Source organism: Falco peregrinus, chromosome 2, assembly GCF_023634155.1.
Source record: "Falco peregrinus isolate bFalPer1 chromosome 2, bFalPer1.pri, whole genome shotgun sequence".
In the NCBI taxonomy this organism is placed as follows: domain Eukaryota; kingdom Metazoa; phylum Chordata; class Aves; order Falconiformes; family Falconidae; genus Falco; species Falco peregrinus.
This window is the reverse complement of record NC_073722.1, coordinates 123,415,810-123,432,029: the sequence shown is the minus strand read 5'-3', so window position 1 is coordinate 123,432,029 and position 16,220 is coordinate 123,415,810. Positions and strand designations below refer to the sequence as shown.

The window sequence follows — 16,220 nt, the reverse complement described above, 5'->3', positions numbered from 1 at the left end:
GATATATACATACATACACCAAAAAAAAAAAGATCATCACACTCAAAAGGAATATGAAGACTACTTCTTTCTTTTTTATATCCTAATAGCTTCTATCTTTATAAAGTACGTGTGCAACTCTCTAACACTATAGCTCTGATACATCTACAGAAATCATTAATCAAATCCTGTTTCCCATTTCAAAAATTTGAAGAGGCAGAAAATATGAGTTGAGATGCAGAGAAACAGGTAGCTGGTAACTGCATTAATGAAAGAATGTCCCAACCCAATTAAATATGTTGACAGTCAGACTGGCTGTTAAACACTGCATCAAAAACTAAAATAATCCTCCTGTCGTTAGGGAAGACAAGCTTTACATTATTGCTTTTTCAAATTAATAACAAAATTATTAAGCTGTTACATACTACCTTGCAAAAGTATGATCAGTAACATCTGGATATATGACAGCACAATTTAAGTTCAAAGTACATCATTAAACAGTGCATGCAACACAATATCCTAACTCTTCTAGTGCAAATACACTGGTACAGTATTTTACATCATGAATTTCAAACACAGCCGGTTTTAAGCAGCCAACAACTATGCTGTGTTAAGGCTCTGCACAACACCTATAAAGGGACAGCCTTGGAAATACCTGATGTCCACTTAACAGCCTATAATCCGTTTCCCAAATGCACACAAGTAGTAAATGGCTTTCGAATAGAGACCAGGCACTCAATTTATACGAAATTATTATCAACCTCACCGGAGCCAAATCAGCATGAGCTCGGAGGAATTCTTCAGTAACCGCAGAGATACTTACCAATTCCATCAGGTGGGAAATGGTCATTCTGATTATGAAGATGGACCTTGCCCTTTAAACAGAAAAAACAGTAACAGTTATGTTTTGCATTCTTACATAAACCAAAGCTTTTTATTTCAAGTGAACATTATAATTAAATACAAAATAAAGTTTGAAAGAAGTTAGCAAAACGTTTCATTCTTACGCATTCCGCTGTTCACTTCCATTACCGGACTACGAATTCAGAAAGCTGGACATTAAATACCACTAATTCAATTAACCAGTGGGTCATTGCTGTCCCTCTGGGAATACTCTCTCCTAAGGTGTTTTCAGATGCAAGGACAGTTACAGCAAGCTGCCTTGAGTTTCATTTCTCACCGTTTTATTTCCTGCTGCCTCATTTCTTGAAGGAGCACCATCCAGTATAACACAACCCTCAGTATTCCTCTTCCATAGCAGCTCTTAGTGGAAGCATGATCCATTTTCTTCTGCAGGTTTCAGCTCAAGAACCTTGGAGACGAAGCAGCTGCCACTAGTTTTACTCACTTACTCACCCAGCCTCATTAGATATTGCCTGCCTACCCCATCTCCTGTATCTGCTTCTGGACTGCTCCCCAAAGTATGGGATAGCAGACTCAAAACCCAGAGTATTCTGGGGAAACTGTCTTTCCTTGGTGAATTGTACATTAGAAAAGGAGATTAACAGAACCGAGTTATCCCTCCTACATGCTCATGAGCTTACAGCATCAACTAAATAGTTAATATGCATAAACTGTGAGCACATATTCAAATGCTAGTATGCTCTACAGTCTTTTGCAGGATAGGAATACCTTACTTAATCTGGACCTAAGTACTTTCACAAATTTAAAATAAATCTTAAGACTCTTTGACGCTGCAAAACTTTTTTTGCCCAGGAGATAAGTCTAGGCAGTTTTCCAGCAGTCTGAGCAAATTAGTCAGGGTACAGAGAAAGGTTGTTTGACAATGTTGACTCATGCATAAACCAGATTAAAGAACTGGTCTCTGCATTTCCCTCTCATTTTAAAAATGAATTATTGAAAAATAAAATAATACTTGCTTTTCATTGCAGTACTTAAAAGAAACCTGTTTATTCACTAAAGAGAAGATTCAGTCTAAAACTGTAGAGCAGCTATATGCCTTAATCACTTATGGTTTGCACAAAGTATTTCTGTATCTCTTACGCTGTCAGTTAGCATCAAGCTACGTGCAGAAGTCTACCAAATCTCTGGTTTTACCTACCAGACTTGTATTTTATAGGTGCCATATTTTTAAAACTGAAATAGCAAATAATGACATAAATTCATAAGAATAGCTGTCCTGTTGAACATTTAGCATGTAACGGTATCAGACCGGTAAATATATACCAACTGGGGCCACGTGTGCGTCAGGGAAGGGAGGTGCTGGCTTCCTTCTGTCTTTTTCTTTTAATGGTTTTGATAGTTTAATCACTTTCTAATTGTCTATTATTACATTAACTGTTGTAATTTCTCAAAGATTTCCACGACAAGGTTCGTTTCCCCACCCATCTAAAAACCAGCTAAACCTACATTTTACCTGATGGCAGTTGAGAGCACTGGAGCACAGCTACACTCAGTTTCCTCTAAAAGCCTGCTCCACCTTCAGAGTATAAAAATCCACATTACATAAAGGCACTTAGAGGCAATTCAGACCGAGATTCAGGTGACTTAAGCAGTTAACAGCCTCGTCACTCCTAGGATCCTCCTTTCCGTCAACTGGCAGGAGAGGAGAGGATTCTCCAGAGAGTTAATCAGACCAGTGGTCCTCACCGCCTGTATGAAATGTCCAGGATGACAATGCATCCTGATTAAGTGCCTGAATCCGGGCCAAAAAGCTGGAGCACAGGCAGTGAGCGGGAGGTAGGCAGAGCTGTAAAATTCAGAGCCTAATTTACTGGATGTTAACTACCCTGCAGGAAGCTCCGAGTTCTGAAACTTTCCGTTTCCACATCACCACCTTTAATAAGGGCTGCGCCCACCCAGCTCTGCTGCTCCTCCCGCAGTGCTACCACCCCCGGCCAAACCACCCGGACGCAGGTGAAGGCAGATGCCCCCCCAGACAGGGCTGCCACGAGCACAGCAGCCCCACCGCTAGCCAGCTCCACAGTAGCTATTTGCTTCTCAGAGAGACGGGACTGAAACTTCTCCTCTTCTTTAAAAAATAAACAGTAAAGAGGTTTTTAATGTCCTTACATAAATCCAAGAGCAATTCTGCTGAATAAGGCAGCGCCAGTTTTACAAAATCACTTTTCACAGCATGTGAAAAACAAGCCCTGAACTGCACAGATGTCCATAAACTCACCACAAAATGCTGTTCTCACTTTTTCGCTACAAAATACACCAGCACTAGGCTTTTAATCTTTCATCTTTTAATGTTAAATATTATACTTAGGAGGTCTAAAATAAGCAAAGCTAACCATCTGCTTTTAAGGCTTGAGCAAAGGGAAATGTATCGCTTATCACAGACATCTTCTGTGTGTGTTGCAGTATTACCTGCTTGCTTTCTGTTTCTGCACATGCTAGCTGTCAACTGTATTCAGAGGGAAGAGATTTTATTACAATTATGATCTAGGTGGTTAAAGCACTTCAGATCTTAAGCTGAAACGACAGTGCTGGCAGTTTGAAGGTGTCTCTTCTGATTTCTGCAGCACAAGCGCTCAGTTTACTAACAAACTGGAAGAAAAATAAACAGAATGGTCTAGTCACAAGACTCTGACTTCCCTCACCCTTTTTTTTTTTTTTTTTTAAATGTACCATACCTGCATTTTCAAACACTCTTCTTTCGGTTTAGGAAACAAAAAGTATGGAGAGTGATGTTCTATTATTAAAGAAAATGTGTTCAAGACCAAAGCACTCATGAAAAATCAGAGTGCAGCAATGATTTTTAAAGACAATGATTTTTTAATTCACAGTTTTCTGTACGCCTAGTGTTTTGACACATGACTAGATGCTTTAGAAATCTGGTGTTTGTTTCAGAAAGTAATGCAATCCTGATGAAGAAACCAAATGTTCTCACTTACAAACTCTCTTTTGGGAAGGACTGCCAAAGGGAAGGCTTTCCTTTTTGTACTGTTAAAAAGCCTGTTGTAAAAATTTCATTTAAATGATAAAGCCAGCAGCAAAAATGCAAAGCCATGGAAAACATGCATGTTTCTTCCTTCTTGTACAGCAGAATTCATCACAAAGCTAACAACCTGCATTTTATTTGCGTCTCTAAACACAATTTAATTAAATTATAACTCAAATGGGTTTGAAATAAACTACAAAGAACTATGAAAACTGAATTAATTACTAATATATCACCCCCCAAAAAAGCTCCAAAATTTAGTCTTATTCTCTATCACCTTAAGGAAGCGATGTATTTGTATCACTTCTTTACCTACTTTTATAAAAACAACTAGTAAAATTACCACTGAGCGGCAATTTCATCTCTCTGCTCTCTTGATGCTAATGAGATCTGGTCTTCTGAAGGACATTATCAGTGAGCTAATCTACGTGATACACTGGTTTATAAAGTATTATTAATTAAATCACACAACTATCTTACATAACAGAAACCCCTGAATTTTAAATATGGTTTTTAGATCAAACCAAATTGCTATTTATTACTTTGTTGCTTCCTTGTACTTCTTGCCACTGCTACATCAACCCGCTGGTTTTTGGGGTACAGTCAGAGCACAAGCTGCTTGGGACAGGGATTGCCTCTTGTTCAGAAGCTTTCATTTGCCTTATCTAAATACTGAGGCCAAGATCCATGGCTGAAATTCATCAGAGTCGGTGCAACACAGTCAATGAACAGAGTGACCCAAGGTTTATCTTTCAGTAAGGAAACAAGGCTTGGACAACCCCGAGCTACGTTGCTAAATACTGTATTATAATACAAGCCTAGAGCTTTCACTTGAAAATGCCGAGGATCCCTCTGGAATTTGCATTCATAGCTGACTGCATTGATGCCATTTTAAAACAAACAACTTGTTCCATAAACCTTTTTATATCATTTCTCAAAAGGCATTTCTACATTCACTTCCACCTCCTGACAAAATTCATCATCAGTAAAACCTTACCTTCGGTGGCGACTGCTGCTGTTTGGTGGCATTCGCTGAATGTTGGTGCCGAAGAGCTCGGGGGATAAACTCTGGAGCCAGTGGGTTCAACACATAAGTTTTCTTTAACTCCAAAGCTTCCAGCTGAGCTTTGATCTGTTCAAATGTGATACCATGGAGACTTTCATTCTCGTGACATAGGGCAATAAACCTTTCCCAAAATTTCCTATGGAAACAATTTTTAGAAACAATAAAAAGGAGTAAGACTCGATGGGTGTTGTTAAAATTAAAATAGATTTAATATAACTGTGTGGCATTTTTATTTTTCATGTATGCTCATTTTACACACCAAGCCAGCCATCCTGCAACCTGATCCACGCATCTGAACCCCACAGCATAATGCAAAGCTCCCCAGTCACTTAAAATGGACATATGGGTCTGTCCACACATATCAGATCACAGCACTGTGTATCACATTTAAATACCATGTGTATATCACATTTAAATATGGTCACAGACAGGTCTGACTTGGAATTTTTTCCTAGAAAATAAAACACAGTGAATAAAATGCTTAGAATTCTGGAAAGCATGTGATTTATGGAATTTAATAAAGCTCAAAGAGTCACAGGGATTATATAGATTGTCAGTCCCAGAACATGCCCAAAAGATTCTACGAATTTAAATAGGTCATTCAATTCCAGTGTCACAAATACCAGAGTCAAGATATACCCTCAAAACTACTCTTGGGAAACACTTCAGAGTCACATGAAAATGTCAGAGGAGCATCTAGAGGGCCGTTGAGATCCTCTGGTGGAAAACAAAAGCACCTATTTCACCGTGTGTTAGATACTCCTTTAAAATGTAGAAGGTGTGTCAAGCCAGAAAGACAACCATCAGATGACACGTGACCTCTAGAAAAATTCTGTATCCAACTTTTTGGAGGGTGGAGGGGTTATTTAAACCATGTAATAGAAGAGAATTCCTACCCATCTTCTGCTTTCTCATGACGTGTCTTTCTATTGCTTACAAAAAAAGCCTTTACGTTTTCAATATCCAGCCAGATCTACACAAAAATTTTAGACTTGCAATTTATTTTTTTTTAACGTCAAGGGAATTTTTAGGTGAAGTTACTTAAGCCTAAAAGCTATTTAAATAAGATCTGAAGATGTCACTTAAAAAGAAAACCAAACACCTGATCGAGTTGTTCTCTTTCAAAAAATCAAGTGTAATGAAAATTATTTTAAAAGAGTATTAAAAAGACAATGATCTTAAAGGTGGACTTGACTATAACTCACTCTAGTTATATAGAGTCTATATCTATATATATAGATATATACAGATATATATAGAGTATATATCTATATATATATAGAGAGAGAGACCTCAGTAATAAGGTCTGGCCTATAAGCAAGCACTGTTATACTGTTATTTCCCCAAAACCTGTAAAATGAGATTGCTACATGCTAATTTTAACAGCAGTGTCACATTTTGCTGAGTACCTGGCTTGTGAAAAAGAGTAAGTGCCTCTCCTGCAAGAATACTGTAATGTTACTGATGTATTTAAGAATTCAAAATAGTTTTCCCTAAAAGCCCATCTTCTGTTGTGATTTTATAGAGGGAAGAAATGCTCTTTTAAAATTCAGAATACAAGATGGCCCTTTTTCTGCATTTCCCTGTAAGGCAAATGTAACTTGCAAGGTTTTAAGCAAGGATTAAAAACCAAAATGAAATACTTCGCTGGGATGCTTTAATGACGGAACTCCCTCTGATTAATCAATTCAGTCACCAAACCCACTGCCAAGTACCACAAATCCACTGAGACCTATCCACTTTTGCTTAAAATGCCCCAAGCAGTCTCTCTACACATGGAACACTTGTACTGGGGTGTAAGAACAGAGAATAAAATACCGCTGCCTCTGTTTTACAGTGTGCTCTGGAGTTTAAAGTGAGTGTCTGCCAAAACAGCCCTGTCTAGTCCGATTGCAACACACAGAAATGTAATGATTACCCTGGGCATACTTCACAAAGCTCTCTACAACTATCATTACAGAGCCTTGACTCATTTTGACAGGTATTAGAATATTTATAAAATTCAAGTACTCTCTAAACTTTTTTGAGGTCTGTTTTTCCTAACGAAATGTCACTTCTTTCAGACTTCTGTACTCCTGTTGTACTAAAAAAGAACCATCTTTCCAGCAGCATGCCTGAGCCCCTCCAGCACTATTTCAAAGGGTGAACGTTCAATTATTCAGTGAAACAAGACAATGGTGTATTAAAGCGAAAGCTTGAGATACATCTTAATAAAGCTCCACTGCTCCTTGTTTCTTAATTATCTTTTGGGTTTATAATTTTGAGCAGCTATACATATATAAAGCTGCTGTTCTTCGAAAAGCAAACTCAATCCCTAACTGCCAAGACTAACTCATGTACCATGCTGATAGCCTATACTTTGATTTTAACAAGTTTTTGCATGCCCTATTTCAGATACGTTGAAGGAGCCATACTTGGAGAAACTGCTGAGCTCCCACATTTGAAAACTGGGTCCCCCTTGAGTATCTAATTTAAAGCCTCAACACTCAAAATTCAGGAGGTTATCTTCCCCGTTGGGATTCAGAGTACAATGCATGATCGTTCTCCAACAAAAGCTGTATTTAAACAAATGGTTAGAGAACCAATAATGGTCCTAGTTAGACTAACTAGGGATTAACTAACTCTCTGACTTAGGCAACACCGCACATCCTGAACCCCAACGTAGGGAAAAGAAGCAAAATTTATCAACTCAGAGTAATTTCCGAACAAGTGGTAAGAGAAACCTCCGTCAGCACAGCACGGCAACCTCTACAGCTAGTCATGAATCTCTGCAGCGTAAGCATCATGATGGACTAGAGACTGTTACCAGCAGACTGTAACAGACATCATTTATGGATCAAGTGCTCGGGAGGCACAGAGCTCCTTCTCATCAGTTACATAAACCAGATCGTGTCTAAAAAGAAAACCAGGCAGGTAATGGGAAAAGTAAAATAAAACCACAGCCGTTACTTCTCTTTTAATAAGAAGTTATTAGCAGTTTAGAGCCAATCACTGTGTTAATGTATGGATGCTTGTGACGTCCCCAGCAGGTATGTGGTTGAATTCAGGTCACATTTCATATCAAAAGTTTGGTTTCCATTTGGGTTTTCAATCCTAATCTTTGAAAACCGCATCCATTTTCAATACAGTAGATGAATACTGCTCAGGAAAGTAGAACACAACATAGATAAAACAACTAACACATATTTTTAGCTTTATTTTAATAATGTAGTCAGTGCAGCATTTCCTCTCTTCGAGAAATAAGCCTCAGGGTTTATCTCTGATCATCCCAAAATTTCAGCTCTTCCATCAAAGAAGAAACCTTTGAAGACCAACAACTTGGTATCCTTAACATCAGTGTTTACATCTCTTAGCATTTTTCACATTTCTTCATTTAGGTCTATAAAAAGTAAATTCACTCAAATCTTAATGAGTTTTTCCCTAATATCATGAAGACACATAAAAACACAAATAATGGTTTTCAAGTCTTCTACTCTCATACAACTGCCATAATATTCAACTTCACAATACTACATTAGGTCACAATTTTTAATTCCAAATTATATATTACTTTTATTTATATATAAAATAATAAAATTATAACAGGCATATTAACAAAACCACTAGAAAATAAAATGAAGCTTCTTCAATTGTTACTGTCAAGTAAAAACTAGAGCAACTATAAATACATTAAAAGACAGTTTATCAACGACCAGGTGGTGGATATCTCACACTTTTTCTCTGTAGGCTGTTACATGTGGTGACTCTGGATAAGAAGGTAAAACCAGAACAAACCAAACCCAAAAAAGCAACAAAAAAAGCCAGACTTGTCCACCCACAGAGGATACTAAAACGCTCTGCCTCTCGTCTGGAGTGGTTTTCTTCACTATCATTGAAAACAAAATGTCCCCTCTCTTCCCTGTGAGCAAGACTTACTAATCGGGGGACAGGGTGGCCCTTGCACAACTGCATGCTTCCAGCTCCATGGTGACCTGGCAGATGGCACCGCAGGAGCCACCGCGGCGTACGACAACGCTCCTCAGTCTGCACGGGGCTACACCTGCCTGCTCTGCCCGAGGGGTGAGCTTCAGCAGCACGCGTTGGGCAAGCTGAAATCACGCCTGCAGATTCAAGCCTCTGCAGGAGCTGGGAACACAACTAACACTTTGCCATCTTCGTGGTATTTGTATGGAATTTTAATTTCATTATACAGTTATTTTAAGGGTTTAAATATGCTGTGTCTTATTTGGCACCTGAAAGAAAATCCATCTTTTTTATTAAATCCATCAGTCACAGATAAACACATTTTCTATCATCCTTAGCCTTGATTAACTACGAAACATATATGAAGTACCTGCATCTTCCAATGGAACATAAAGCAATAGGATCTCCCACCACAGCCACCAAGGACTGTGCTCTTGTAATGGCAGTGTTCAGCAGTTTGTAATTAGACAGAAACCCATAATCCAAGTCTTCTGTTGAATCCTCCAGTAACTGCTCTTTCCTTTTAATTGGTGTTTGCTTATGTTTGCATGTGTGCCGTGTTCGTACTGTGCTGAGAAACAAAACTCTGAACTGTTTTCCTAAAAGGAAACAAAAAACAAAGGTCTGAGATAATTGTAGCTATTTCTGCTGGTAACACCATCAGACCACTGCACTTGCCAGCCAGATTTCACACCTAGATATTCTGAAGAAGCTACCCTTCACATGAATAGCTTTATGCAAGAATAATAAGATTTAAAAATTTTAAAAGATGCACTATAAATAGCACATTCTATTACAAGAATATTTTCTCTTTAAAAAACTTATTTTTCATCTTGATATTAATCACTCCAGAACTTTCTGGAATGCTAGCTATCTTTACAATGTTGCCAGTCAGCCGATAACAGATCTTGGATGGATTTATTTGTTCTACCTTAAAAAAAAAAAAAGTTCTGGACATTCTTGTATCATATTTCAAAATTTCCCAAATATACAAGTACCTACCATGATAGAACACACCACTCACTGTCACTCAGCTACTTTATTATCTTCCTTTGTTTATTACTGACTAAAACTGCAACCTAGCAACAGGCTACACCTACACAAAATTCTTGTTATCAATGTGATTCCAGGATCACATACCTAAATTCATGGATTCCTTTTTACAGTCTATTCCACAAATGCAAAAATCAGTAAAACATTTCAAGGCTAAAGCCTTGTTACATTTTTACTTGGAACTCATCATAAAAATCCAGCAGTTTTCACATTTTCAATTTTTCATTAAATCAATTCATTTTTTTAAGTAAGCTTGAACTTAATTTTGAAAAAAGATAAATAAATAAAGTTTATTGCTTTGGTATCCAATGTTGGAGCAACATATAATCAGCATAGTTGCCAATTTGATTTTGATACCTCATTTTTTATGGACTACATCACAGCTCTCCTTTTGTTCCAATCGTTTTAAGATTATTTTAGTAAGTCTTACTTAACTTCACCAGTCACACTTTTCACTTCCTTAGCATATCTTTGAGACATGTAACTCTTACTTACCCTGAACGTTTAGCACTCTCTCTACACTGACATCAGACAGTCTTTTTTTCCGAAGTTCAGCCCGAATTCTGAACACTTGATCAGCATAAGGTGTTACGACACCTATACTGCCATCATCCAATTTGCCCCAGGCAACAGGCCATTTTCTTCTTAATTCTTCAACACGCTCTACTACCTCAAACACCTTAAAAGAAAGTCAGAATTCTTAAAAGTATGCTCCACCGAAGATCATTCTTTGATAAGCGAATTTGACTTTTAAAGCTCTAAAACGTTTACGTGACAGAGTATTACATAGTTTTACTGAAGAAGCAAAAATACTCTTGCATTTCATAGTGATACTCTAAAATATCATGTATTAAAACAATGTATCTACCACACAGTACCTTTTTTCAATCTTAATATAAAACTTTGCTCACAAAAATGTCACCTTTCAAGTACAAGCAGGGAAATTATATCAATAACCTTAATTTTCATGCTTATGCTCTTATGAAAATGTCAAGCGCAGTAGGACATTTCTTACCATAGTTTATTTAATTTCCGAAGTAAATATACTGCCTAAATAGGATTATTTTATTTTTATTCTGGATTTTATATATGTCATATTAGAATTTGATGACTCCAGAGCAGAATCAGTTCCATTCCAAAGGATACCATGAGGAGTTTCAGATTATCCATCAACTGCTAGCTCATCTCTATAAAATACTATTAAGCGTGCCACCTGAGAGGACTAACGAGTAATAAAACCCGAAAACCTCCTCCTGTGAGGAGACAGGCTCAAAGTTACCTCCTGCCAAAAAAGCACCAGGCACAGCAGCTTCTGTTTCAACACACCGAACAGATACCGCGCTACAGAAGGTACTTCTGAATAAATTCAGAAAAGGTTTGTAGTTCCCCCTTTTTTTTACATTTGCATTCACCATGTCATTCAAGAACTGTCAATATGTCATTTAATAAATATTTATCCAGCTATATAAAGCATGATAATTGATGAACGCAGTTTTCCTACAGCATCACAATGCAAGCTCAGCCCCTTCATGGAACCCAGGCAGATAGTCTTTCCGACAAGAACCTCAAGCATTCCTAACTTTCTTCTCTTCCCTGCTCACCCAGTTATCTTTGGCTGCAGAAAGGGGGTGTGAAAAATAAACGGAATGCTTCCAACTTTTATAGTATCTCTTTTTTGAATCGGTAAGCGGGAATTCTAGGGATTTTTATGGACGTTTCAGGAACGTGAGGAGGGATACGAATCACAATGGGTATGTACAATACTATAAAGCATAGTAGCTCCTAACTGCTAAGAGTCTGTTGGTTTATGCTGACTTCTTAGCATCTAAGATCTACTTACATGACAGACATTCTCATTTAAGTGTATATTTTAAAAAAATGTATCTGAACTGGAACAGTGTATTGAAAAGCTCAAGAATTTAAAAAAAAATCAGGAGGAAGCAAATAAATAAAAAATCTATTAATCCTTAAAAAGTCACAGTTTCTTTTTTATAGTTTCACGTTTTCAGAAAGTATGGAAAACAGGTGGCTGTTTCTGAGAAAATCCTGAATATAACATTTTGCAACATAAATTCTTGTATTTAAAAGCTAGTTCTACTGACAAAGGATACTGGAAAAAACTTTGCTGTCTATGAAAACCAAAGCACAAAAAAAGATCTTTTGCAGGTATTTCGGCAAGCTTCTCTGAAAGCATATAGCTGCTGGATATGTATTTAGAATTAACACCATATAGGAAAATTTTAGAATTAAAGCCAAAAATGGAAAGTGTATTTTCCAGATTAATACTTAATACAGGCACCAATGAACCATAAGATGCCCCAATGCAAAAGTCCATTAAGGGTCAAAAGCAAAAATCTCTCTCATCATCTGAATTTCAGTTTTTCATGTTGGTATTTAAGCAGCTGTTGTCCTTCATTTCTGCCTGTAGCTACTAATGACTCACAGTTTTCAGACAGTTACTTGGCCACTGAAGATATTTTTAGGTTTATACAACTTTTTTTTAAATGGCAAAGCAATTCAAGTAGATTAATGAAAGTAGTCAGGTGCCTTCAGTTTTTTTTCAGTCATGTGTCCAGGAGTCATTGGATCTGCTAACTTAAGTAGATCTTTTAATATATCAAAGAATGCATAACGAGTGCAGCATAACAACAAAAAGGTTAAAAACTGTGCACCAGATGAACTGCACAATGATCAACAAGGGGAAACAGGCAGCTCTGCAGTGCTTCATAATAAATACTGCTGGTTAACTGCATCCTAACTTCAGTTAAAATTCCTCTAAGTTTAAAAAAAAATAATGACTGCTATGTCTTTGTTTTTCTTTAAATGTCAAGGATATTTCTTAAGACATCTTTTCGGTGGGGGTGGGCAGAAGGGAGCTGGGTCAACCCTCCCCTAACTCAAGGTGACTGGAAAAAGGCATCTTCTGCTATAAAAAGTATTACCAAGCTGGGATGGGGGTGTGTGTCTGGTGTGGACAGGGGCGTCGGGGGGTGTGTGCATGTGTTTTTGTTTGGTTTGGGCTGGGGGGGAGGGTTTAACTCAAGGGAAGGAATGAGAATGAAAGTAATTTTTGAAGAATACAAATAAACCTCTGTGAAACAAACATACTGAGAACAAGCTTAAGCTGTCACCTACAAAAAAAAAAAAATATCTCATCTGCACATGATCAGTTAGACACTGATCCTAAACATATTACAGCAAATATGAAATGTTACTCCAGAGGACTGAGTGGGAACATTTCTACAACAGTCAAAGAAATCTAAGTTTTACTTCAAATTGCAGTTACTCTCAGTTGCTAAGATACATCCATCAGAATGTCACAGAAACCATCAGAAAGACAACCTGAAGAATGAGCCCAAGAGAACTATATGCAGCATATAATTTGCAAAGAAAAAAATAAAATAAATTAGTGGAAATGTTTACTACAATTGCAATATTCACTCCTTCATGTTCAGCAAAGTCCATGTTCCCCTCCCTAGTAGAGGACAGGTTACATCTTCCACCTACACTGAGCAGAAACCAATAAATTTGGGGGGAGGGGAGCTTTAAGAAAACTATCAAGAATAAAGCCAAAGAAGAGTTACCTCTGCATTATTGTAAAAAGCTGTACTATTTTTTTCTTGCACATCTTCTCCACGTGCTGTGAAGAAAGTCAAAGGGTAGAAATCTTTGTGTGCTGGCTGCTTTCCACTTGCCATCAATTTACCTTCATAGAAAAGTTCGGATGTATAACTGTAACAAGGCAAAACAGAATAAAATGTGGAGTCTACATATGAGTTCACTGATAAAATATGCAAATCTCACTGATAAAATATGCAATCACAAAATACTTCATAAGGAACATCGAACCACTGATTACTACTTGGCAAGTTCAAGTGATTTCTCTGAACTGCTATTTCCATACCGCAGACGAGCAGAAGGCACTAAAAATATGTTTTTTCAACACTTTGTCTACAAAGGCAGTATTTTCTTCTAATCTAAAGCTCAAAGTTACTAACATTCTCACTAATGTTTCACTCAGAAGTTCTGGCGACTTGAAGCTGGGCATAAGGAACACTTGCTGTCTGGCACTGGTTATTGCTCAGGCTGGCTGGACAACGAGCCTGCTTACGTCATTTAAGAGCCATTGAACTTGGAAGATAAATTTACTAAAGATTTCGTGCCTGCTGAGCACAAGGCAGGCCAAGCGTTCAGCTTTCAAGCCAGCTTTTCCTCTGTGACTTCTGCTCCAGCCCAATCTGTGTTGCCAGTCATCAGAAACACGACGAGAACATGCTTCCTCTGCTGGCAGCAGGCATTACAGAAGCTGGCTTGAAATGAAAAAGAAATGAGGCAAGAACTACTTTCACGGGGAAAAGCAGGAGGGAAGAAGACAAACTGAATCGAACGAGACAAAAAAACAGCAAGCAGAGACTGCAGGTTACTATTGGTAGTACTGTAAGTACTGTATACTATTTGCATGCGCAATAGCGCTAAACCAATGTACTGGTTTTCATTAATTAGTGAATTCTGGTATAATCTAACTTTTGAATGCTTAGCCTCTGACCTTAATGTTCTTCAGGTCCAACTCTGTGAATGCAGTAACACGAATACAGCCTGACATGAAGGTGACAAAAGCAGGAGACCGTGCAGGCATGCGCCCACCTAGTTCTTCCCGGCTTACAACTATTGTAGCTCAAGATGTAAATAACTGGTCGTGGAGAAGCTAAAGAAATCAGTCTGCTACCAAATCACCATCAAACTGCAGCCCACTATTGACCAGAACCGGCTTACGCTCAACAATCCTGAGGAATACACATCTTTTCTGTGGACTGAGTTGCAGCACTCCACAGCTGCCAATGAGCAAAACAAACGATTTCTTCCGCAAATTAATTCTTAGTACTGAGTTCTCATTAAACAATAAAACACCCTTTCTACAAGGACTGTTTTTTCCAATCACCGCTCCAAAGTCAGGCTAAACTAATGGCTTGTTCTTTCCTTCATTTCTTGTGGTCTCTACTTCAGTTAGGTAGGTATGCTCAATGAGCCCACCACGAACCACCCTCCTAAACTTACTTCTGTCTTAAATGCCGTGGTCCCATTTGTCAGGGGAAATTCCACATTATTAAAAAAAAAAAAAAAAAAGTAGACTTGAGACAATATCCTAAATGGACCACCATCAGAGTATTTCGCAGGTTCCACTTCACACAGCAACACTTTCTAGTGCAACTGGGCACACTGGACTTTCACTAGACAGATGAGTAGCCCCAGCGGTATTTCTGCAATTCCTCTCTCAGTGCTCAACACAGTGGATCCTTCTAGGAATGTACTGCCTGAACTCCAACTGCTGAAGTGAATTTTCATGATTTTTCTGAGTCAAACTTCATGGAAGTGATCTCTAACCAAAAGCTGAAACGATCTCTTGCTATTGAGATTCTCTCTCATTTCAAACTTACAACTTCAAGAAACATGTAAGAAATTTAGCATCACTCAGTCTATAATTACAAGGTCTGTAAAATGAAGACAGATCAAGCTGTATAACAAAATATGTTACATTCTCACTTCTGATTCCCCAGAGCGCTTAAATACTTCTGCTATTGCTTTGAACACAGTGATAACCTAATTAGTATGACGGGATACCAACATAACATTCCTCAGTACATATCCGAGCTAGAATTTAAACTTTAGCATTTTTCCCCATGACTGCACTGATTCTTTCCAGCACTGCTCATGGATGAGTTCATTACACTAGCAGCCATTAGTTTATCATACCATAAAAATGCAAACCTACTGATTAATGTGTCTTACAAGAAGTAATAAAAGAAGACAACAGAACAGAAGCATGCCCAAAACTTGACCTATTTTTTATCTGTTCGTAGCTGTACATCCACACGTTCCTTACATTGCACATAGCTTACTATTCCAAGATAATCCACCCTAGTAATTCTAAAACTCTGAAACGGTTTAAACAAACACAGACCCTATATAATGTACTGGATAATGGTTAAAAAGGGAAAGTTAGCTCTTCTTTGGCTTACTGTGCCAATCTTGCAGCCAAAGCACCCCCACCTGATGGAGAGGTCTGTCATACACCTAACTGAACCCCTGGCATCTGTTTTAGGACACTGAATTTCAACTTAGTAACAAAGAATTACTGTACTAATTAACTTCGGAAACAACTACGATTTCATTACAGAAACACACAGCGCTTCTCTCTTCATTCAGCTGTGCTTGGCTGAAGAGTCGTTTTTGTTCACTCACACCAGTCAAAGC

The 16,220-nt window shown here is 37.9% G+C and overlaps 1 protein-coding gene across 4 annotated transcripts in view; it reads right to left on the bottom strand.

The window, feature by feature from the left end:
• The window catches only part of HELZ (helicase with zinc finger), a 91,504-nt gene that overhangs the window by 15,389 nt on the left and 59,895 nt on the right, over window positions 1-16,220 (bottom strand). For all 4 annotated transcript variants that reach the window (XM_055794151.1, XM_055794153.1, XM_055794152.1 and 1 more), the window contains 5 exons: window positions 13,553-13,700; window positions 10,464-10,647; window positions 9,286-9,514; window positions 4,884-5,088; window positions 803-854 (listed from right to left, as the gene is read on the bottom strand). In XM_055794151.1, coding sequence (XP_055650126.1) covers window positions 803-854; window positions 4,884-5,088; window positions 9,286-9,514; window positions 10,464-10,647; window positions 13,553-13,700 — 818 coding nt within the window. The remainder of the gene's footprint in view (window positions 1-802; window positions 855-4,883; window positions 5,089-9,285; window positions 9,515-10,463; window positions 10,648-13,552; window positions 13,701-16,220) is intronic.